At 32.7% G+C, this 26,089-nt stretch overlaps 1 protein-coding gene across 1 annotated transcript; it reads left to right on the top strand.

Annotated features, from left to right (window-relative positions):
- Positions 1-20,281: 20,281 nt before the first annotated feature.
- Positions 20,282-22,183, top strand: LOC131804394 (uncharacterized). Its single transcript, XM_059127234.1, has 2 exons — positions 20,282-21,751; positions 21,819-22,183. Exons 1-2 carry the CDS (start codon positions 20,329-20,331, stop codon positions 22,097-22,099), a joined length of 1,704 nt encoding a protein of 567 aa, XP_058983217.1. The 5' UTR covers positions 20,282-20,328; the 3' UTR covers positions 22,100-22,183.
- Positions 22,184-26,089: the final 3,906 nt, after the last annotated feature.

Raw genomic sequence — 26,089 nt, 5'->3', positions numbered from 1 at the left:
TCAAACATGTTGGGAATCGTAACCTATTTTTTGCACAAAATACAAGAGATTGACTTCAATAACATATGATTTTAACAAGACGGTGCCACATAGCCCGCGTTACAATGGAGTTATTGCGAGTCCGTTTCGATGAACATTTTAATTCACGTTCGAGACCGGTCAATTGGTCGCCTAAAACTCGTGTGTATAAGTACTGTTGTCAGTATTCAGTCGAGACTAGCCCTCCATAGTTCGGACTATGGGGTGTACGCTCTCCCTACGTTATGGGGAGGTAGCCCCCTCGGTCGGTAGGGGCGGGTGTGAGTGGCGTGGGAACGTTCGACAAAAAAAATAATTCCTTTCATTCTTTTGTTTTTATCAATAATGCTTGAATTATAAATTGCATTTAGATTTTCCCCTGCATTAAATTAAATTCAATTAAAACAAAAACATTAAAGCGGCCGTTATTTATTATTAAAAAGCTGCACAAGATTGACCCTAATAGAAACTTGGACGACACGAAGAAACTAAATGAACAAATCAGAAAAGTTCTAGAGGAACGGTTGATCGTCGGACAACAACAGCAACATCAACAACAACTGAGCGATAACCTTACCACCGATTTTTCAAACATCATCTTTAATTCAGACTTCTTCTATGAGATATCTGTCCAAATTATTTAGATTTTTTTCGAAAAATCTAAAAGAGAATTCGATCTCATAAGCCCAGATATATACTCACATCAATGTGTAGACCGTAACCTTCCAGCATCATAATAAGAAGATGGACCATTGAGAGAACATCTAAATTGGAACAAAAAAAAAGATAGTTAGTATTCCAAAATACAATTAATTAGGGCTAATTTACGATAAAAGAACAATCAGCTATAACCACATATTAAAAGCAGCGATACAGAAAAAGAAAAATGGGAAGTACCCACTAGTTTCAAAGATAATCAGAATAGCAACTATCGTAATAGACCTAACACTACTTACAATAGCAATGACGAATAAATATATTTTTCATAGATTATGATCATCTTCCAATACAAAATTTAAAACGATTCCACTCTATAATATCGCTAAGATCATCAAAATACCGAACATAAAACGTGGACCTACATAAGTAATTTTTTGTCTTCAAATACGAAATTTTAAACCAAAATAACGAATACGTTATATGGGGGCTATACGAAGACATAGACCCGCATAAGTATTTTTTTTAATAGACTATAGCACCCATTACGAGCTCTAAATACCAAATTTGAAACAATTCCGGTCAATTCCGGTTGTAGTACCCATTTAGATCTTCAAATTAGAAATTTGAAACAATTCCGGTAAAAAATGTCGCTAAAATCATCAAAATACGGAATATTAGGAGGCACCTTTATATGGGGGCTATATGAGAACGTTGACCAACATGATCCATTTACGACGTTGACCTGCCTACTGTCAAAATACACATTTGTGCTGAATTTTAGCCTTATATCTCAATTCGTTCGAATGATACTTTATTACAAAATACAGATGGACATCGCTAAATCGACTTAGAATTTTAAGCTGATCAAGAATTTATATATTTTGTTGGATCTGATATGAATATTCCGAGGAGTTACAAACGGAAATCAAAGTTAATATAATACCCCCCATAGTGTGGTGGAAAGTATAAAAATTATTATCCCTATGCCTAACCTAACAAGGTTATAGTCGTGCCTGGCCGACCATGTGATACCCTACAATACTACAATATATTGAAAGCCCCCTTGTGTTAAAATCGAATTTGGAAGAGTTCGCTTTTGAAATTATGTCATACAGTCCTGCCCCGATGTTACCCTTAGCTTTTTGACCCAATATTTATGCCCTCCCTCGTGCTGTCAGGTATTCAAAACTATTTCACGCGGAAGTTGTTGTCCCTTTTTACAGCTAAATACAATCTAATAATTCAAACATCTAAGTAATACAAAATGATAGACTTCTTCACTGTCCTTAACTCTTTTCACATACAAAATTGCGTGTCGATTGGTTTTCAATCAGGATTTTTTTCTGTTTTTTCTGTTTCTCCAAAAACAATAGGCTTCTATTCTGACCAAAACCCTAAATCCATTTTCAATTTCGTGAGGATTGGGCCATAATCCATATATAGTTTCCGATGTCGGGGACCAATATTTCGAGGTGGAGGGTATAACTTGCAACATCAATAGATGTGGTTTCCTTAGGTTCTTGATTGCGACATATATTCCTAGCCAAAATGCTATATGGACATTTAAACTCAGCAAATTGAATAATTATTATTTTCGAGGGAACTACCTTCCAAAGAATCTTGTCATATAATTCGCATGCTATCAGCAAGCGAGATTCTCACTACACACAATCGGCACCATGAAAAATTATGTGTGACGAGGACGTTGCTTTGCTACTGATAAGGACGGCGTTTAGACCTCTAGCCTTCAGCAGTTGTTGAGTGATGGTTGTTGGATGTTGGTTATAGAGTGTCACAAGTTCGTCTTATCCGCCATAAGCGGAACATGAAAGTACAATGCAAAATTACCCATTCGATTCTATTTGGTAAATTGGAATAAGGGAAACAAAATATAAAACACGTGGGTTATCCCAATTCCAAGATGAAGTTTCTACTCTGTTGATGATTTGTTCATTTGAACTTCTATTTCATTTAATTTTGTTCTTAGTGAGAAAAGTTGGTAACACAAAGACAACATTTTTTCACGATGGATAAGACAACGCCGAATAAAATTGTGACCTCATTTATGAGTAAGATGAAAATTCCCATACATGAGAATTTTAAATTGGTGGTTTCTATTTTATTTCGTGACGTGGTTGGATGTTGTCACAATCACTTTTAAGTTTATTTTATATTTTACAATTCCTTAACCAATTTTTGTTGTCATGGCAATTTATTATCGATGATAGTGGTATTAAATATAGTGAGGACTAAATAAAAGAATTTTGTTTACCGCTGTTACCATTTGTATTTTTAAAATTAGGTTGTAATTGTTTTTGCACAGGAAATAAATACAAATATCACGAAATTGTAAGAAATTGGTTTTATTTTTGTGGTTATTTTTTTCAATGTTATTAACTTGAAAAAAATATATCCCCATTAGCAACAAGGCAAAGTATGATGAGGAATTATTCTTTCGTTCAACTCAGCATCCACATACCAAACATTTCTTCTTAAAGGTACATTAAGGTTTGGGGCATACTACTGATTCTGTGCTGATTGACCAATTAATTCAGCAAGTTGTAGTAAAAGAACTAAATAAAATGACAAGAACACGTGGTACAACTTTTGTGGAGCGAATAGTTGGCAAAAGTATTGAAAAATAATAAACAAAAATTAAATCGTCCGTTGCAGTTTTTGAACTCGGGATGTTGGAATGGTAGGCGAGCGCACTTGCTCTGAGCCATGCACAAGGGACAATTGTGGCGGCTTAATTGGAATCGAAAAAAGTATCAAAGGATTCGCCAAATTTCTTCTATTAAAATTCTGCCCTGAGGGATTTGATTCTATACAGAAACCCGTCTATATATAAAAGAAAGTTATGTTTGTTACTACGCTTACCGTTGATCTGATTTTAAAGATTCAGACAAATTCGGAATTGTCTCTTGGCAGAAAAATAAATCCAAAAAATTCCTTAAAAATGTGAAATTTGATTTTTTTTTTACTTTTGAAATGTATTAGTGTTTTATATGGCATGATTTTTTTCTTTTCGACTTACTATTTTCGAATGTACATTTGTGGTGTTTTTTTTTAAATTCTAATATGCTGTCTAGTCTTTTTGGGTTCTCCCCAAGCAGCAACAGTGGAATAATACGAATACAGGGTGAGATAAAACAACTGCAACTTCTGTAGGCCATTGTGCGCTGGAAATTAAGCGAGGACCCTCATTCTGCAACCATTCTTGGGTAGCGCGTGCTGAGTGCGATGGTGCTGACTCCTGTTGGAATGTCCAAGGTCTGCGGCAATAATGTTTGCGTGCCCAAGGCTATAATACACCCTCCAGAATATTTTCGCGATAATATTCGGCATTTATTCTGATGCCTCCGTCGATTAATTCGAGCGGAGAGCGACCATCAGCTGTTATGGCGGCCCGAACCACCACCCCCCAAAAGAGCTAAAGAGTTGCTTTGCTTGGCCGAAAGTGGTGAACTACCGAATTTGGGTTTCTCCGATGAGAAAACATTCGTTGTCCAGCAGTTTGTAAACAAACATAATGATCGTGCCAAAGAGGTCAGCTGAAAATGTGCACCTTCGGTTGGCCACCAGAACTCAAGCGCCGGCCATGGTGACGGTGTGGGCCACCATAACAGCCAATGGTCGCTCTCCGCTCGTATTATCTATATATATAACAGAGAGTTGTGTTAGTTACTACGCTTATAACTCAAGAACCGCTGGTCTGATTTTAACGATTCAGACAAATTCGGAATTGTCTCTTGCCGAAAAAGGAAAATATCAAAAAAAAAATCGAGCAAAAATGATAGATTTGAAATTTTCCATTTTGACTTTTGGAATGTACAATAGTAATGTTTTATTTTGCATGATTTGTTTCCATTTTGACTTACTATTTTTAAATGTACATTTGTAGTGTTTTTTTTTTTTTTTCTTTTTGAATTCTAATATGATGTGTAGTATTTTTCGGGTAGTATAAATCGACAACGGACAAAATTTTGTTTATAGATTTTATGTATTTATTGGGTAAGTGGAAATATACATGTTATTCAGAAGAGGATAACATATGAAAAAACTATGACGTGTTCAAACGATTTTTTACAATTTGATTAACTTTATTGACGATTTTTTGAGAATGGAAATTGTGGGCGGTTTACATTGAATTTTAGTACCTAATTTTGTAGTGGCGAACTGAACAGATGATGTTGAAATAATTTAACGAGGTCACACCTAAGCGAAAGAATAATTACAATTTTAAAATCTGTAAGAAATAACGGAAATAACAAGACAAAAATTTTCAATGGAATCGAATGATAGCCCAGTCTATTGGCTAACTTCGTAAGGATCTTAAACATTTGCTGTAACAAATCCGCGAACAAGTTCAAGAATCATGTACGTTTTTTCAATGAGAACAAATAAATGATGGTTACTACGCCTTTAAGTCTAGAACGGCTGGCCTGATTTTGACAATTCACACTACTTCGGAATGGTCTCTGCGCCTGCAAAGGATAAAATCCAAAATATAGCGTAAAAAATACGCCAATAAAAAATGTTTGAATTTTTTTGTGATGTATATATTTTTTAATTTTTCATAATTTTAAATATTGCATTATTTTTTTTTTTCTATTTGACATGCTTTGTTGAAGTTTAATTTCATTTTTTTTTGAATTCTGAATTTAATATAAACAAGTAAAAAAGCTGTAAGTTCGGCCGGGCCGAACTTAGAATACCCTCCACCATTTGGTACAAATTTAACAATTTTCAAAAAAAAAAAAAAAATTCCCTTATAAATCTGTTAAAATCTTGAAAACACCTAATGTAGCCGTATATTAGAGTCTATACGACGATGTGGACCTGCATAGGCAACTTTTGTCACAAGCTATTACAATATTCAAATGCGAAACTTGAAAGAAAATCTGTTTATAATGCACAGGCAATTTTCTGTCATAGGCTGTAATATCGAACTTCACGATAAATAATGTCGTTTATTGTTAATTAATTAATTGGTAATTATTAATTGTTTTTGAAAAATATTGTCGCTAAAATCATCAAAATACCGAATATCGGGGGGTACCGTTATATGGGGGCTATATGAAGACGTAGACCTGCACGGACAATTTTACGTCATAGGCTGAAGTATTCATTAAGAACCTCAAATGCGAAAGTTGAAACAATTCCGGTAAATAATGCCGCTAAAATCATCAAAATACCGAATATCGGGAGGTACCGTTATATGGGGGCTATACGAAGACGTGGACCTACATGGCTCATTTTTTGTCTTAGGATGTAGTATTCATTACGAACTTCAAATACTAAAACTGAAACAATTCCGGCAAATAATGTCGCTAAAATGATCAAAATACCGAATATCGGGGGGTACCAATTTGAAACAATTCCAGTAAAAAATGTCGCTAGAATCATCAAAATACCGCATATCGGAAGGTACTGTTATATGGGGGCTATACGAAGACGTGGACCTACATGGCCCATTTTCAATACCAAAAGTCCTGCAGACATAGTACACATTTGAGTAAAATTTTATCAACCTACTTCATTTCGTTCGGAAGCTAGAGTGATTTCCACAGACGGACAGACGGATAGACGGACGGACATTGATAAATCGACATAGAATTTTATGCTGATCAAGAATATATATACTTTGTGGGGTCTAAAATGTATATTTCGAGGTGTTACAAACGGAATGAAAAACTTAATATACCCTCCATACTATGGTGGAGGGTATAAAAATGAGACTAGTTAAATGGTTAAATGGTAATCTTTCCAAACAAACTAAAGTATTATCGACAAATATGTCATATCAAAACATGGACCTAATCCTTTCATTTGATTTCATTATGCGGACTATACAAAATGGTACATCGAATCGAAAATTTAGTAAGAAAATAAATGATATACTCCGAAAAATTTTACTGAAACCTTCAAGTTATTTAAATCGTAGGTACCATTAAACGGGAGTGTATGCGCACTAGCGAGTAATGGCATTGTGAAACACACAATATGGGCATTGGAAAATTCTAAGTGAATAGTATTCGGTTAGTAGATCAAAATCCTGAAAGGGTTTAGGGTTCCCAGGTCGAACTTTTTAAGGTACATTATATAGCCCAAACCATACACAAAGGACCTGAAATATGTTTTCTCCAAACTTCGCAAAATTTGTGATAGAAAAGAGAAAATTCGAAAATATTCTTAAATCCAGAAAAGCGAGACAAATTCGGAATGGTTCCTGGCAGAAAAGGAGAAAATCCAAAAAACATCACGTAAAAAATTGTTATTTTTTAATTCTTAATGAAAGATATTGGAAAAGAAATTAGAGCACAATACGATGTTAAATACTGATCTTTCCTGACAAGAATTAACATCTCAAGACCTACATCGCGCTTCTGCTATAAGACACGAACTCCTAAAATCCGTCTAATGAGGAATAAAAGTGCAATATTCTTTGGGATGGATGTCAATGAATTTTCGAATATAAAGGGTCACTGCAATATGCGGACTAAACAAAATAGTAGATCAAATTGGAACTATAGTAGGAAAAGTAATTATATCCTCCTGAAAATTCTTCCACAACCTTCAATATACTTTAATTCGCTGGTACCAGTAAACGGGTGACTATAGCTTTATTCATACCAAAACGGCCTCAAATATGTTGCTCTATATTTCGCAACATTTAAGTAGAGCTTTCAAATTCGATACAGGCTTATTTGATGTATGAAGAACTATTTGTACAGAATATAGATCGTATCGGTCAACGTTTTGGTATAGCACCCACTTAAGGGTATATCCCGATTTCAAGTATTTTTTATATGTTATCCACATTTTTCATAGTAATGTCGACAAATTTTAGTGATTTGAGTTCTTATCCTTGAAAAAAATGATCAATATAGGCCCACGTTTTGGTATAGCCTTCATATGAAGGTGTTTCCTGATTTTAGCTATTTCCGAGGTCTTGACCACATTTTTTAATTGATTTGGCCCTTATTTAGCATCTTAGTTTTAAGGAGGAAGAGAACCACTTCGAAGAAAATATTTAATGTAGGCCAATGTTACGAAGTAGAGCACAAATAAAGGTACCTCGATCTGGCTAAAAATTTCAAACGCCGAATAATTTTAACAAATATAGAATAATTTCATCATAGGCATGGTCCAATTATAAGGTCGGCCAGAAGGCGAATTCCCTAAAAATACAACTCTTCCACCTACATGTATTGTCAAAATTTGTTATTAGAGCGAAAAAAATATTTCGCCTTGCCATAGCAGCGAGTTTATTATTTGACAATATTTATATTAAATATAAATATTGAAATTAATGCTAAAAAAGAAAAAAAAAAAACTGTCTTATGCTAATCTCGTAAATGTTTATGGAATATTAACATTTTAACTCATGTAGCGTTGAAGATCCTTCCAAAACAGCTGCACATGTATTGCAGCGGCCACATTTCAGGCTGTTTCGTTTCAATTTTATGATTCAATGATGGTCAGCAGGTAAAAGTTGATCCCCTGACAAGTCCATGGAATCCAAGATAATATAAATGCGCGTCAGAATACATAAGGAGGTGATGTTTCACTCATTTATGGCTCGCTTACTACAAAATCTCCTAACTTACGTAGATAGCCCTCAAGGCGCCGCAATGCATTGATTTTTATAATTCTTTGCATTGTTTAGACTATTTCCTTTTGCTTATTTTTTGACAAAAACAAACAAGTATTGAAATCTATTGTAGTTGTCAGACGAATTCAAATAATATTGATAGAAAATGTAGGTATCAGCTGGTCTTAAGGGCTAAGTACATAACATGGTAGAAGAATATAGGTAGACGCGTTGACACAGCTGCTGGGACAATGAACTGTCAAACCAATTTTGGAATCGAAATGAAATCGAAATGTTAAATGAAAAATTAATTAAATTTGTAAAAATTGTTGAAAACCGCGAATTATAATAGCCTCCGAATGACGTAATATAAGAAAACATATAAAAATCTACTTATATTTGAAAAAACATTTAAATTTTTTTGACATATCAATGCTCCCAAGCGTTGATACATATACCTGTATGCTTCTGCCATGGTACATAAGAAGCTTGAAGTCATGGCTAGGCATATTAATGTCAAATTATAATGGAAAACGACGGCTGGATTTTAGTGCGGCTCTGTAATCCCTTTGTGAAATGTCACAAAATATGCCTAGCCATGACTTCTAGCTTCTTATGTACTTAGCCCTTTACTTGTCGACCTTATAATTGGGCCATGATCATAGGTATACTTTTTGGTATAGTTACCATATCCGTCCGAACTTGATTGAATGGTTGAATAAACAATGACTCTGAGCGAACTCGATTCAAAGAAAACAATCACGGTTGTGATTCCTCATTTACATTTATGTGTTTGATCAACTCATGTTGCTTACAGTGTGACCGCTGGAAACTTTCAAAAAGTATCACAAAAAGTATCATTTCTTAAAAAAAAGTGGCACATATCATTTTAAATGGTGGCACAGAAAGTGGCACAATTTATTTCACATTTTTTTTTTAAATAACAGTTTAGAAAAAAAAACAACAAATTCATTTATATGTAATATTATATAGTAATAATATATGTATGTAAATATTGCATATTAAAAAATAATTAAATCATATCTCCTTTCAGTTTTAATTAAAAAAAGTTATTTAAATAACATTAATTGTTATTATTTATTTGCAACTTATTTTCTTTACTTTTGAATGAAATCATTACTTGGATTCCAATCTTCCAATTCACACTCAACTATATTAATTGCTGATAGCATGTAGTGACAAGTTTCTATTTTCAACCTATTTGTTAATTTATTTTTCATATTCGCCAGTTTTGAAAAACCTCGTTCAGCACAAGCGCTGTAGTGAGGCAAAGTAAAAACATATACAACAAACTGATACACATTACGGTACAGATATTCATTAAGATTGTTCTTTTTTTAAATTTCCAACTTCATTCCAGAAAAGTTCAATATTCGTTATTGCGAATAAGTTCTTATATAATTTATCATTCGGCTTACTTTCTAATAACTTTAATTCAATTATAAAAGCTTCTAGATGGCTTATTACGTAACAATATTCAGTCACTATACTTACATAGTCTATATCTTTATTAGATTTATTGTGAAGAGGATCTAAGAATCTTAAAATATTCAGTATTTTGTTATTAATATCAATTCTTAACAATATTTGATCACATACATTTTGATAAAATTTAAGTATATTGCCTGTTATTAGAGAAATATTTTCTTCTGTTATATTTTCAGAAAAAATTAATGTTTCCGCATCATGACCTATATATATTTGGGTGACATCCTTGATGTGAAAACAATTTTTATAATCAATGGTCCAAATTTCAGGAAGATTTATGAATTCCTTTTTACAAAGTTTCTGAAAAGTTGAAATAAAATGTCTTTTGTCAACGAACAAAAGTATATTATTTGAGAAGACTCGATTTGGAAAGAGATGTTTATAGTGTTCATTATTTTAAGAACATAAACTAAAAAAATAAAAATATATCTTATTTACTATTGATAACTCATTTTGAATTGAATATATTTTTTTTAATTGCTTTCCACATTTTGTCTCAAATTGTTCTCTTATAAAATAGTGACACAGTACAGACCACTGTTGAAGTACCCGACGCTTTTCATTGTTTCATTTCATTTCATTGTCTTAAAAACCGCGATTAGATTAAAATATATGTAGTTTAAAAAAAGGTGGCACAATGTATAAAAAAGTGGCACAAAAATTCAAAAAAGTGGCTCATTTAGGATCAAAATAAAAAAGTGGCACAAAGGTATCAAAGCCCAAAAAAGTGGCAAAATTGATACTTTAGTGGCACAACGGTCACGCTGGTTGCTGAACACATCAAACCGTCTCGAACACTCATGTTTGATTGTGAGTGAAGTGATTCAAACTAAGCGTTCGATTCGATCCGATGCGAAAACGGTCTTTTCATTCAGATCAAACTAAACGACTGCATCAACAAAGAAACATGTAACCAACCGAGTGTGGTTGAATTTTTGCATACTCGTTGCAGTCCTCTGATAGTTGCCATACCAAAATGTTCAATTTTGGTTAAAAATACTTCTTAAAGCATCAAAACATTTAAAATCACAACCTACTTTAAATTGAGGCTATTCCTAATGGGGAACCAATAGTCAGTTATTGCTGGTATTGAATTCACAATACTGAAAACTTAAAATGTCACAATACTGAAAACTTTAAATGTTCGTCTTCATTGTGATTTTAAAGAACGGCCGCATACACAGACGGACATAGGATTTTAGACTGGTAAAAACTAAATACCTTACAATATGGTCTTCTAGAAGTTCCGAATTCAAAATTACTCTTGATTTAGAAAATATTGTTCAGACCTTTATAATACTGATTATTCAGGTTTGAAAATTTAATTAAATACTATGATATAACGAATATACCTCTTTATATTCGGGGGAAATTAAAACATAAAGTGGACTTTTGTTGTAATTTTTTGACAAATGGTTTATAACCTCGAAAATGCTTTTGAGCCCTTCAAAATACCCCAAATCGGCCAAATTAGAGCACATTTGATCGACCAATATTAGGTAATAATATTATATGAGAATAAATATATACCTTTTGTAACGTCCATCATTCTACGAATAATACAAGCCTGTGTAAAGTTTGAAAGACGCATACTAAATTTGGTGACCTCTATCGTAATTGCAAATGGTGAACGGCAAATGGTAATCGACAAAGATTTCTACTCTTTAACATACTTTATGGGATCCCTAACTTTTATAAACCGATTAAACATTGACTATTTTGAAATTACTATCAAATCTGAGGTCCAAACCAACAAAAAATTGACTAGATATGGAAATAATCCATCCAAATACTTTACTCTGTACTCCGCAAAAGTTACGATAGAGTTTGCTTTCAAAACTATGCATTGAAGACTAAAACTACGGATCGGCAACGCGGACTGGGTCAGGAATTTGGATATATTTACAGAGTTGTATCTCCGACACTGATGTCAATTCAAACCATTCAACTACATTATTTATACTTGTACATCTTTTTTCTGATAATTTCTGTGAGTGAGAGCATACGGCTGAAAAAGGTCATGTCATCATTATAGCAATTTAGCCACTTGTGCCGTTCTCAGACACACACCAGATGGAAAAACCTTTTAAAATCCATACTTTTCGGAACATTGGAAATCTGCTCCAATGTATAGATACAGAGTCAGACAGGGAGGGTATTCCGGAATTTCGAAAACGTATACGGAGTGTCAGGAGGGAAAGAACATGGTACAATAAAAAGGTAGGGTTAAGCTACAAGCTGATTACAACTTTTTCTAAGTGTGCCCGACTTTGTCAATTTTGTGTATGTATTATCGAATAAATGCAAACAACTTGTTGCATGCAAATTTGACAGGAAGAGGGCATAGCCTCAGGGCTGTATTTCTGTAGTTTTACGAACCTTTTCTACCTCCTTATTGTACCATGGGAAAGAAGCCTTTCAGACAGATCTGAGTAGCATTCATTCGTACTATTCAGTATGTCGATAGTTGCATTTCAGTAGTTGTATGTAGCGGTTCTACCTTCTTATAGTACCATGAAAATACGGATATATCAAATGTTTTCGCATGGTAGAATTAAGAAGGCAAATTCACGCAATCATATGTTTATAATTTTTTTAAGTTATTAATTTGACAACATCTCATCGTCAACATTATTGTAAAAAGCAAATCATAACAATCTCCGGTTGAAGTAGTATAAGAAAACATTTAAAAATCTATTTAAAAAAAAATAAAAATGTTATCATATCACTGTTCCCAAGCGTTGATGCATTTGTAACATCCCTAAATATTCGTCGTAGACACCGTAAAGTACATATGTATATTCATAATCAAATTCTAAGTCGATTTAATGATGCCCGGCACAAAATTTGTATGGTGTCTAGGATGTTTAGCATTGAAAATGAGATATATTGGTCCACGTTTTCGCAAAGCCCCCATATAACATTACCTACCGATATTCGGTATTTTGATGATTTTCGCCACATTTTTTCTCGGATTTGTTTAAAAAAATTTATTTGTATTTTTTAATGGTTTCCAGTTCCGGTGGCGAAACACTGTACATATAGGTTCACGTTTTGGTATAGCCCCCATATAAAGATACCTCCCAATATTCGGCATTTTAACGGTTTTAGTCAATTTTTTTACGAATTTGAATAAAAAATTACATTTGTAGTTCGTAGCGGGTTTTAGCTTCGGTGACATAACTTTGTATATATATGTACACGTTTTCGTATAGCCCCCATATAGCGGTACTTTCCGATATTCGATATTTTGATGATTTCCGCCACATTTATCACGGATTTGTTTAAAAATTGGCATTTGTAGTTCATTATGTAGTTCCATGTTTTCCTATAGCGCACATACAACGGCACTCACCGATATTAGGTATTTTGATAATCCTAGTCACATTTACCCACGATATTTTTCAAATGTAGTATTTAAGATTCGCAATAGATAATAATCCTTGTAGTATAATGTTGTCTATAGAGGTTCCCGTTTGGTTATGACCGATGGTCAAAAAACTTGTCACTTTTCATTATTTATCTGATCTGTGACATTGTTGCAGATTTGAATTTTACTTTTATTGATTTTTCTGAAAGTATTGCCAAATGTATGCCTCTTTGCTTTTTATAATTCTTTAGTTCATTACTTGGATTTGCGATATTGTTGCAGATTTTGTATCTCCAACACTGTTCCTTAACTCATACTATTTAAAGGTACTAGTTACTTATTATTTGACTTTTCTTTTCTTATCTCTATATTTTTATATTTATAATGTTTAGATATAATACTTCAGTATAACTTTCTGTCTCCATTCTTTTTAAGTATCCAGGACTTATATTTTGATCAATAACAAATTCATTCTGATTTACAAATAACTGATTATTTTATTGACTGAACAATTTTTAAGTTTAATAATTCTAGATCCTTCTATGGATATATGCTCTTCATTAAAATGCGGAACCATTTTTCTTTTTACGTGTTTTATAGTTAAAAGGCCAAATCAAATTTCTTTCAAAATTTCTTCAGGTTCTTCCTTAATTTTAAACATTTTTGTATTATTCATATAAAACCCTTATATGTTATCCTTTGTTATCCTTAGGGGTTGTATATAAACGTTTCTCTTATTATCGAAATTTATTTTTTTCTCAATAACAAGCTTTCACTATTTTCTTTTACCAATAACTAAAAAATGGCTTTCGAAAATTTAAGTACTGAAACGAGAAATTAGGATTGTCAAAATGATGTAATTTCCAAAAGTAAAGAAAGCTATTTTTATTTCTCTAAACTCGTTCTTTAAACTAACTAAATGATTTTTTTGTCCGTCAGTAAAGTTCTTGTTAATGCGCCCAATCTATGTTGTAAATGCGTCGGAATTCCACTCCTATAATAAGATATTATAAAGTAATAAGAAATAATATTATAAAGTTTTAATATAAATTATTTGAATAAAATCAGTCTGTGAGCAATTCAATATTTTATTAAAATTCCTTTTTTTTCAACTTTCAAAGCAAAAATATATAGTAGGACTACGTATAACACACCCCAGACAGACTTGCTGCAAGTCTGTAACACGGGGCGCTTACGAAATTGCTTTGGTGGGATCATAAGCGGACGTAATCGAAATTCGGCTTAGCCTAATCCCGTCTAGGTTAGAGGTGGGTAACCTCACTGCTTCACCATTAATGAGCAAATAAGACTCTGTTGAACAGGGATCCAGTACCGCACTTATTGGGAAAGATGGTCCGACACAGTTAAGTTGAACGATCAAACTTGGAGATGAGGTCGAAACCATTTGAAGTGTGTATTCCCGATGTTTAGCCACTATATCAAGACACAATTCTAACGTAATTTCCAAAAACTCCATGCACGCGCCAACTATATTTAAATTTATATAAGTAAGTTCGGCCGGACCGAACTTTGAATACCCTCCACAATGTGGAACGAATCTTTAAATTTTCAAAAAATAAAATCCGTTCAAAATTTTGTTAAGATCTTAAAAATACCGAATATAGCCGTCATATTTTCTCCGATGAGAAAACTTTCGTTGTCCAGCAGTTTGTAAAAAAATGATTGTGTTTACTTGCCAAAGAGGTCAGCTGAAAATGTGCACCTTCAGTTGGCCACAAGAACTCAAGCGCCAGCCATGGTGACGGTGTGGGCCGCCATAACAGTCAATGCTCGCTCTCCGCTTTTATTAGGTCCACGTTAAAATCAGAGCTATATGTATATATATATATATATATATATATATATATATATATATATATATATATATATATATATATATATATATATATATATATATATATAAGAAAGTTGTGTTAGTTACTATACTTAGAACTCAAGAGCCTCTGATCTGATTTTAACGATTCAAACTAATTCGGAATTGTCTCTTGGCGAAAAGGAATCCAAAAAAGCACGTCAAATAGGAACTATGGACATTTTCATTTTGACTTTTAAACTTACAATAGTAATGTTTTATTTTCCATGATTTTTTTTTTCAATTTGGCTTACTATTTTCTAATGTACATTTGTAGTGCTTTTTTTATACCCTCCACCATAGTATGGAGGGTATATTTAGGCTGTCATTCCGTTTTTAACACCTCGAAATACACATCCCCACAAAGTATATATATTCTTGATCAGCATAAAATTCTATGTCGATTTAGCCGTGTCCGTCCGTCTGCGGAAATCACTCTAGCTTTCGAACGAATTGAAGTAGATTGAATGCAGGCTTTTGGTATTGAAAATGGGCCTTGTAGGTCCACGTTCTGGTATAGCCCCTATATAACGGTACAGCCCGATATTCGGTATTTTGATGATTTTATCGACATTATTCACCGGTGTTATTTCAAATTTGGTATTTGAAGTTCGTAATAGATACTTCAGCCTTTGACAGAAAACTGTCTGTGCAGGTCCATGTCTTCGTATAGCCCCAATATAACGGTACCTCCCGATATTCAGTATTTTGATGATTTTAGCGACATCATTCACCGATTTTTTTTTTGTTAAGTTTCGCATTTGAATATTGTAGTGGCTTACGACAAAAGTTACCTATGCAGGTCCAAGTCGTCGTATAGACCCTAATGTAACAGCTACATTCGGTATTTTTAAGATTTTAACAATTTTTTAAAGCATTTTATTGTTTTGGAGAAATGCCAAATTCGTTCCAACTTACAGCCTTTTTACTTGTTAATTCTAATATGATGTGTAGTCCTTCTGGGGGTTTATTTTATGTATTTATAGGGTAAGTCGAACCATACGAATAATATCATTTCAAAAGATGATTAAATATGAACAAAAAAAATCAATATTTTACCATTTACGAACAGTTTTTTTTCAATTTGATTAACTGCATTTAATTGACTCGATTTCTTAAAAACTGAAATTTCAGGCGGGTTACGTTGAAGTATCGAATTATGTGGTGGCGAAACTAAATAGATGATAGATGAAACTAAATAGATGATGAAAGTTAAAAGATAATAGGCATTTGTTTAAGTATATTTACCACATTAGTGTACCCCTAAATCTACTTTCACGACCAAATTTGTGCTCAGAAAAGAACATTTTGTATTCTATTGAATTTGTAACCCCATGATAATATTGGTTGGGAATGTAGGTTTGTAGGAATGTAGACGTACATCCACTACATGAAATAAACTCTGAAATATCAAACTGGGACTCATTCAGTCGAAAATTGTGGCAGAAACATGAAAAAATTACGAATATACGAATCGTCATTGAATCATACTCATTCTGCTTTTAATTATGAGGTGGACAAAACTAAATACAACGCAGCATAGTATTCTTAACGTTGGAAATACAAATTCTAAATTACGGCTCATTTGATCATGGGGCTATTAAAGATGTTCTATATCATATAGGTTTTTAACACTCAAATTAAAAACCATGGCTGAAAAATTAGCCTGATCTATTCAAAATATCTAACCGACGGTAGGTGAACATGAAAACGGCTGGACCGATTTGCATAAATTTTTGTACAAACGTTCATCATACCCCGAGTTAGGTTTTTAAAGAAAAAATATTGACCACGCCTACTTTTAGGCCCACTATCTTGATTTATCTAAAATCTTTATATTTGCCAGATAATGAAGATGTTGGTTTGAAAATTATTACACGAGATACTGCTGACTTTCCCTCCAACCTTAGGGATTTATTTTGGGGCTAGGGAACTGACCACGCATACTTCTAATCTATCTATATATAAGAAAGTTGCGTAGTAAGCTTATAACTCAAGAACCGCTGATGTGATTTTAACGATTCACACAAATTCGGAATTGTCTTTTGCGTAAAAATGTGAAATTTTAAAATTTTCATTTTGACTTTTAAAGAGTACAATAGTAATGTTTTATTTTGCATGATTTTTTTTCCATTTTGACTTACTATTTCGGAATGTACATTGTTTGTTTTATTTTGCATGATTTTTTTTCCATTTTGACTTACTATTTCGGAATGTACATTTGTAGTGTTTTTTTTTTTTTTTTTTGAATTCTAATATGATGTGTTGTCTTTTTGGGTAGTAGACCTGAATAGATGATGTCAAAATAATTTGACGTGGTCAAAAAAAAAAAAAAAAAAAAATTGCGTAAAATGTGCCAATAAAAATATAAAAGAAAAAATCATTTTGGCGTGAAATTTTTTCAATTTAAAAACTATATAGAAGTGTACATTTTTTATTGTTTTGAATTCTGAATGAATAATATTAAAAATGAAATAGAACGCAATACGATGTTAAATGGCGATCTTTCATGTCTGAAATTGGTATTTAGCTTTCAACTCCAGGATCTACATCGTGCTTCAGCTGGAAGATGCGAACACATTTAAACAAACAAAAAATAACCGACAAAACGTTTTTGGGCTCATTTCAAAACGTGGACCTACCTACATCTTTCGCATGACAATAATCCGTCCAATGAGAACTCAATATGCAAAATTCATTGGGACTGCAATCAGTGAAATACCGAATATAAAGGGCGCAAAAAATAAGAGGGAAAAGGATTTCTATTCTTTCAGAAATTCTTCCTATACTTTAATGATACCTTAAATCACTTTTGCAGTTCATGATATGAGTCATAACCCCCCGATAAGGATACAACCCGATTTCATACTAATTTCGGCAAATGTTGGTAATTTGGGAAGAAACCATCCATGCAAAAACTGATCACGTTTTCATAACCATCATATGATTTAAAGAACCGGACATTTGTTTAATCGTCTTTGAATTATACTATGATAAAATATATGGAAATTATGGGGTGTGCAACGCGCAATTTCAATGACAAATAATTCATATTACTTTAAAAACAAGTAAAAAAATAGTTCGGCCGGGCGGAATTATTATTATCATCCACCTTAGGGTAAAGGAAACATTTTTATATAAAGTATCTGAATTCAAGCGTGTTTCACTTTAAACTTCATATACCAGTAAGACTGTTTGGATAATGCAGTTAACTTATCAAAAAAACGAAGTGAATGAGGCCGTTATATGGGGCCATACCAAAGCGGGAACCTCTGTGGACAATTTTGTACTTCAAGAATTGTCATCTATCAAACCTTCTAAAATACCAAATTTGAAACAATTATACGCGTAAATGTGTGGATTATCAACATACCCAATATAGGTAGGTATTGGTATATGTGTTCGACAAATCCGAGAAGAAATGTAGCAAAAATCATTAAAATACCGAATTTTAGAGAGATGCCGTTATATGGGGACTATACCAAAACGTGGACCGATAGATCATTTTTAATACCACAGACATACAGACGGACAAATCGACTTAGAATTTTATGCTGATTATGAATATGTATGTATATTTTATGGGGTCTATGACGAACATTTAGGGATGTTGCAAATGGAAGGAAAAGTTAATATACTCTCCTTTCCAAGGTGGATGATATAATAAGCATTAAAGACTAAAATTACGGGCCAAATTTAGAAGTTTTGCAAACATCATGCAAACATTTTTCATATATATATATATATATATATATATATATATATATATATATATATATATATATATATATATATATATATATATATATTTATATATATATATATATATATATTTGCATGATTTTCCTAAAAAATTCTAAATATACAACAAAATTGTCTAAAACATACAGGCATTTTATAGATGCCACATAATCTCTTATATTGTGTGAACTTCAAAAAAGGTGATATTAGAACATTACAAATTGAATTCTTTCATTAGATTCAAAAATAATGAGAGAGAGAGACTCACTAAAAAATCATACCAAATTCATTTATTTTATTGATAACTTGGATTTTAAGGAAAATATATTAAAGGCATGTTTCAACATCAATTTATATATTATATTCCATTTTATGCTACAATTCAGCATTTTCTATGTTGTGTGCTTCTGGTATTGGATTCACACTGATGGTTGGTTTTCGGTTTTAAAATAAATTCAAAATATCTTGAGAGAAACAGAACTGACTGCTTTTTACGGTTAAGCAATCACTACTGATTATAAAAGCTCAGAAGGTTTCCCAAATGTTTGCGGATAGGATTGTTGCCTTATTAACAACAAACTACAACTTAGCACCAGCGTTCGAAAATAAACATTATGGTACAGTACCATAGTGTTCTGTACCGTACCAAGGTGGAGTGGTACACTACGATAGTGTACCGTACCGGAACACAACCCTTAAAAATATTTTAGTGATACTATACCGGAGCACAACGATAATCGTACTGTACCGCAGTCGGAGCACTAAAAATCGTAGTGTTCCGCAGTCGGAGCACTACAAAATCGTAGTGTTCCGCAGTCGGAGTACTACAAAATCGTAGTGTACCACATGGCGGAACATTAAAAAAATAATGTACCGCTAGTGTACCACATGTTTGTTGTTTACGATTTGGGGAAAAATTGAATGTTTGATGTTTTTGATAATGTAAATATAAATAATACAATTCAATATTATGAAAATAATTGCTGGATTTATTTTCTTTTATACTTGAAGGAAGTATAGAAATATGAGATTAGGTAGAAGGGATAAAAAGGAAAATTAAATTGAAAAATTAAATTCTCCGTGAAAAAGGGTATTTTAGTGGTTGCCACAAGTCTGTATGGATACGCCTGAAATTCGGCCTATTGCGTTATATTAACCACTAAAAAATTCTACGAATGAATGCAAGAATATGGGTATTAAAAGTTAGTGCCATAAAATTGTATATTTTGGTAAAAGGTCAAGTTTGTTTTATTATCTAGGTGGGCCGCTAAATGAAAACAATGAATGTATGTTTTTGCAAAAAATTAAATATTTGTATGTATTTGCTAGTATGGCTGAGGGTTTAAAATCAGTTTTATGATTTAGTCTTAAATAAAACCAAACATTGTACAGGTACCACATCAAAATATGTGCCGATATCCAGAATATAGTTTGCCACAATTTCGCATCGGAGTACAGGTAGTCTTATTATTATTAAGAACAATATTTGTTACAATATATACAAAAAGCCGATATCCTGCTGTTTAGTTCTTCTCAAACGTTCAGCACATAATAGCAAAAATGCCGCGACCTAAAAATATTATTCTTTTAGATATGTTCAATACAAATGAGTCAAACGAAGTTGTGTGTAACTTGCAAAGTTGTAAGAACAAGATTTTAAGTGTACATTCCGGAAATATAGAAAGACACTTAAAGAGATCACATCCTGAGCAATATGCAAACTATATTGAACAAAAACGGGCAATGAAATTACAAAATTGTGTTAACGAAGTATTACTGGGAAGAAATGTAAATCCGAGGAACATCGAACTAGCAATAGTGGAACTATTCACCAAAAATGGACGTCCTCTGCACATGGCCGAAGATAGGGCCTTCAAAATTTTTATGGAGCCAGTTTTAAGTTTGCTCGGAATAACAGTCAATGAGCATAAAATAATGGAACGAATTATCGCATTTTCCACAAATATTAAAACAGAAATATCTAATGATTTAAAAGGGACATTGTTTTCTCTTAAGATTGATGTAGCAAACAGGTGGGATTTGAGCATGCTCGGTATAAATGTTCAATACATCAAAAATGGTAAAATCATTGTTAAAACATTGGCAATAAAAGAGCTGAAATCAAGTCATACCGGTGAAAATATAAAATCTATTATATTGGAAGTTCTAAAAGAATATGGTGTTGATGTACGCAACATTTTTACCATTACAACCGACAATGGATCTAACATGTTAAAAACGGTAAAAGTGCTGAGTTCGGAGTTTCAAATGCTTATGGAAGAGGAATCTCAGGATAGCGAAGAAGAAGTTGATTGTGAAATATCGATTTATGAAATTGAGTCCATCGATTTTAATATATCCTCACACCATATTACTAACAATTGTTGTGGTGCCCATACGCTGCAGCTGTGTGTAAATGATGTTCTAAAACAGCCTACAATAAAAGAAAAAACTGAAAACCTAAGACTCGTAGTGAAAAAACTTCGAAGTAAAACGTATATGAGTATTTTTAAAAATGGGCTCCACAAGAAACCTATAATTGACTGTATAACAAGATGGAATTCAACATACAATATGATTGAAAGACTGTTGGAAATAAGAGAAGTTGTAACTACATTAAGCAAGGATAATTCGAAATTATTCATTAGTTCTGCTGACTGGTCTTTCGCAAGTGAATTTGTTGGAATATTTAAACCTATTTACACAGCTACAATGAAACTACAAACTGAACAGCTGTGTTATAGCGAACTATATATTGTAATAATGGATATTACATTCCAAATAGATGCTTTACCAAATACCGAAATGAAAGTGATACTGAAAGAATCATTGAAGACGAGAATGGATAAACTTTTTGATAACGAACTTTTCAACGCATCCATGTATTTGGATCCACGTATGAAAGTCTGTATGGCAATCGAACAGAAAACAAGAGCGCAGATGTACATAGTGTCGTTATATAAGCAAATATACTCAAAAGAAGGTACGTTTGCTATATTAATACCAAAAATACATACATATGTTTTTAACTATTACCCTTATTTCTACAGATTCTACAACAGACAATAAGGCCTGCACAATACTGGATGAAACTCCATCAACAGTACTACATGCACAGAGTTCTTCAAACATTGATAATTTTGAATCCGATCTATCCACTTATGAAAGAAAATCTAGATTGCCATTAAATGCAAATGTTTTAGAATATTGGGATTCTTCAAACATTATTAGTGGCATTGCGAATATTTTACTGGAAATACCATCAACACAAGTAAGCGTGGAACGCTTATTTTCAGCTATGAAATATATGTTATCCGATCAGCGCAATTGATTGTCCTGTTAAATTTAGAGCATATATTAATGGTAAAAGTCAATGGGATTTTTAATTACCAGTTGGGATCAGATTAAAGTTCTTACTGGTGTACTTATATTTTTAGTTTATTACATTTTCTTTTTTTACTTTCTATTTATATTATGTTTATTATATTTAACTTGTTTAATTAATTCAATTTTTATTAAAAAAATACATTTATGTAATAACAATTAAATACTTATAAATAAATCAGTATTAAGTATGTCTCATTGACATATGACAGTACGTTGTTTTATTTATTCTTTAATTTCCACTTATCCAAAGAGTGATACTAATATCGAATTTTGTGTAATTTTGCAAAGTTGGATAATCTTTAATTTCTTTATTATAATAATTTTATTCATTTGCAATGCTACATACTAAAAAATCAAACTTTTAATATTATTTTCCCAAATCATAAAAAAGCATATTGATGCCAATACATTTTTTAATCGCAATCGGTGCACTAAAAAATCGTAGTGTACCATGATTTTTTAGTGCACCGATTGCGGAACACTACATTTTTTAGTGCTCCGACTCCGGAACACTACTATTTTTAGTGCTCCGACTGCGGTACACTACTATTTTTAGTGCTCCGACCAGTGTTGCCGTTTTGGGCGTTTCCGTCCAAATTTGGGCGGAAAAAAGATAAATTTTGTGGTTTGGGCGGAATTTTTCCATATTGGGTACAAATTTCTTTTTCACTGTTTATTTATACGTAATTTAATTTTTTTTATTACTAACTGAATTTTTATTTTTTTTTTATTGAGATTAATCGTTATTTATTTTATAGATTTTTGTTAAGTTTTTTAATAATATATATAATGCATTAGGCTATATTCGTGCGGGGCCGACCATGTGATACCCTACAATACTACAATATGTTAGAAGCCCCCTCATATCCAAATCCATTTTGGAAGATTTCGCTTTTGAAATTATGTCACGGAGCACTGCCCAGATATTACCCTTAGCATTTTGTCCAGGGACATTTTCCTAATATTTATGCACTCCGTCGTGCTGTTAGTTTTTGTGGTCCATTTTACGGCTAAATATATTCCAATGGTCATCCAAAATGCCAGAATTCTACCCTGTGCTTACCTATCTTCTCAGGCGTGTCGATGGCTTCAATTGTGTGATCAGGAAATTTTTTTCTGTTTTTGGTTCATTTAAACCCCTAAATATATTGCGATCATCTCCAAAAGCAAGAGGCCCCTCTGAGTCTCCAAATTTAGACTCATCTATATGATTTGCTTGTCAATTCGTCAACGAAATCAGCATAAAAAAGCCAGAAGTTCGCCTATTGTGTATTGCCTGTAAGTAATGTTGGTATTTTTTTACACAAAGTAGTGGTCCATTCTACCCGCTGTCCTAAGCTCTAACTTCATGCAAGATTTCGTGTCCTTAGGTTTATATTTGGTACCTTTATAACGGCTGCAAAATCAGGAACATTTTTAATTGCTGGTCAATTTCAACCCCTAAATATATTACGGACATCTTTGAACACAATAGGCTAAGCCCTTCTGAGCCTAACCCTACCTTTGTGAAAAATTTCGTGAGGATCGAACGATAATTGCAATCTGTATATAAATAATAACCCTAACCTGTGTTGTAAAGTGAAAAAATATTACAAAACAAATACTTCAATATTATAAGTCAATTTGAAAAAATCGCATGCGATAAAAAATATGAAAAAAATAAAAAAATGTCACAAAATACTACAAAATCTATATGAACATCATTATTGGTATCTTTTTATGCGATTTTTTAGTATTTATACTTAATGCCACAAGGGCATTCTAAATTGACAAAATTTGTCAAAATCGCTCCAGCCATTCTGAAGATATAAGCATTCTAGCTGACATCCCCTTCCTTTGTATATATACATTGTATATATTTCTCTATATATATATCCGATATTTTTACTATCGGCATCTACGTAACGGTCAGAATTGACCTGTTTGTCTATTTGTGATTTCGCCGGCAGTAAAATATTCGCGGATTAATGGAAAATTTGACTTTTATTTATCGCAAATGCTATGGTCTACTAAACCACTAAATATTACCCGATGACCATCAAAATTGGAAGGCTTCTGCCCAGTCCAAAATCTAGCCCCATGCTAAATTTCGCTTCGATTGGTCTATAATTGTGACCTGTAGAGCAACTGCAAAATCAGGGAATTTTTCAGTTTTTGGTCCATTTCAACCCCTAAATATTATGCGATCATCTCCAAAAGACCTTAACCCAGCTACATTCTAAATTTCGTGAAGATCGGGCCATAATTGCGACCTTTAGAGTGATTACAAATTAACATGGACAGACGGACGGATGGACATACATAGCTAGATCGACTCAGCTCGGCTAGATAGGAAGATCCATATATACTTTCCTATGTGGGAAACCAATATTTCGTGGTGTTACATAATTTTTGGCCCAATCAAAGTTATAATACCCCCAACACATAGTCTTGTAGGGTATAAAACCTGAATAATAATGACTTTAATGTATTTAATACATTGAATTCTTGTATTATGTTACTTTTCATTATATATATATATATATATATATATATATATATATATATATATATATATATATAATCTATATAATATATATATATTGAAAGTACATAATACAAGAATTCAAGTATTAAATACATAAAGTCATTATTATTCAGGTTTTATACCCTACAAGACTATGTGTGGGGGTATTATAACTTTGATTGGGCCAAAATTATGTAACACCACGAAATATTGGTTTCCCACATAGGAAAGTATATATGGATCTTCCTATCTAGCCGAGCTGAGTCGATCTAGCTATGTATGTCCATCCGTCCGTCTGTCCATGTTAATTTGTAATCACTCTAAAGGTCGCAATTATGGCCCGATCTTCACGAAATTTAGAATGTAGCTGGGGTTAAGGTCTTTTGGAGATGATCGCATAATATTTAGGGGTTGAAATGGACCCAAAACTGAAAAATTCCCTGATTTTGCAGTTGCTCTACAGGTCACATTATAGACCAATCGAAGCGAAATAGCATGGGGCTAGATTTTGGACGGGCAGAAGCTTCCAATTTTGAGGTCATCGGGTAATATTTAGTGGTTTAGTAGACCATAGCATTTGCGATAAATAAAAGTCAAATTTTCCATTAATCCGCGAATATTTTACTGCCGGCGAAATCACAAATAGACAAACAGGTCAATTCTGACCGTTACGTAGATGCCGATAGTAAAAATATCGGATATATATAGAGAAATATATACAATGTATATATACAAAGGAAGGGGATGTCAGCTAGAATGCTTATATCTTCAGAATGGCTGGAGCGATTTTGACAAATTTTGTCAATTTAGAATGCCCTTGTGGCATTAAAGTATAAATACTAAAAAAATCGCATAAAAAATACCATAATGATGTTCATATAGTTTTGTAGTATTTGTGACATTTTTTATTTTTTTCATATTTTTTATCGCATGCGATTTTTTCAATTGACTTATAATATTGAAGTATTTGTTTTGTAATATTTTTTCACTTTACAACACAGGTTAGGGTTATTATTTATATACGATTGCAATTATCGTTCGATCCTCACGAAATTTCACAAAAGGTAGGGTTAGGCTCAGAAGGGCTTAGCCTATTGTGTTCAAAGATGTCCGTAATATATTTAGGGGTTGAAATTGACCAGCAATTAAAAATGTTCCTGATTTTGCAGCCGTTATAAAGGTACCAAATATAAACCTAAGGACACGAAATCTTGCATGAAGTTAGAGCTTAGGACAGCGGGTAGAAGGATCACTACTTTTGTGTAAAAAATACAACATTACTTACAGGCAATACACAATAGGCGAACTTCTGGCTTTTTTATGCTGATTTCGTTGACGAATTGACAAGCAAATCATATAGATGAGTCTAAATTTGGAGACTCAGAGGGGCCTCTTGCTTTTGGAGATGATCGCAATATATTTAGGGGT

The sequence above is a fragment of the Musca domestica genome, unplaced genomic scaffold (assembly GCF_030504385.1).
Source record: "Musca domestica strain aabys unplaced genomic scaffold, Musca_domestica.polishedcontigs.V.1.1 43, whole genome shotgun sequence".
In the NCBI taxonomy this organism is placed as follows: domain Eukaryota; kingdom Metazoa; phylum Arthropoda; class Insecta; order Diptera; family Muscidae; genus Musca; species Musca domestica.
This window is presented reverse-complemented; position numbering and strand designations above follow the sequence as displayed.

Bases quoted from the DNA above. Each gene is read 5' to 3' on its own strand.
- LOC131804394 (XM_059127234.1), top strand. From the start codon at position 20,329: ATGCCGCGACCTAAAAATATTATTCTTTTAGATATGTTCAATACAAAT. The intron at 21,752-21,818 runs GTACGTTTGCTA...TTATTTCTACAG, and splicing joins GCAAATATACTCAAAAGAAG to ATTCTACAACAGACAATAAG.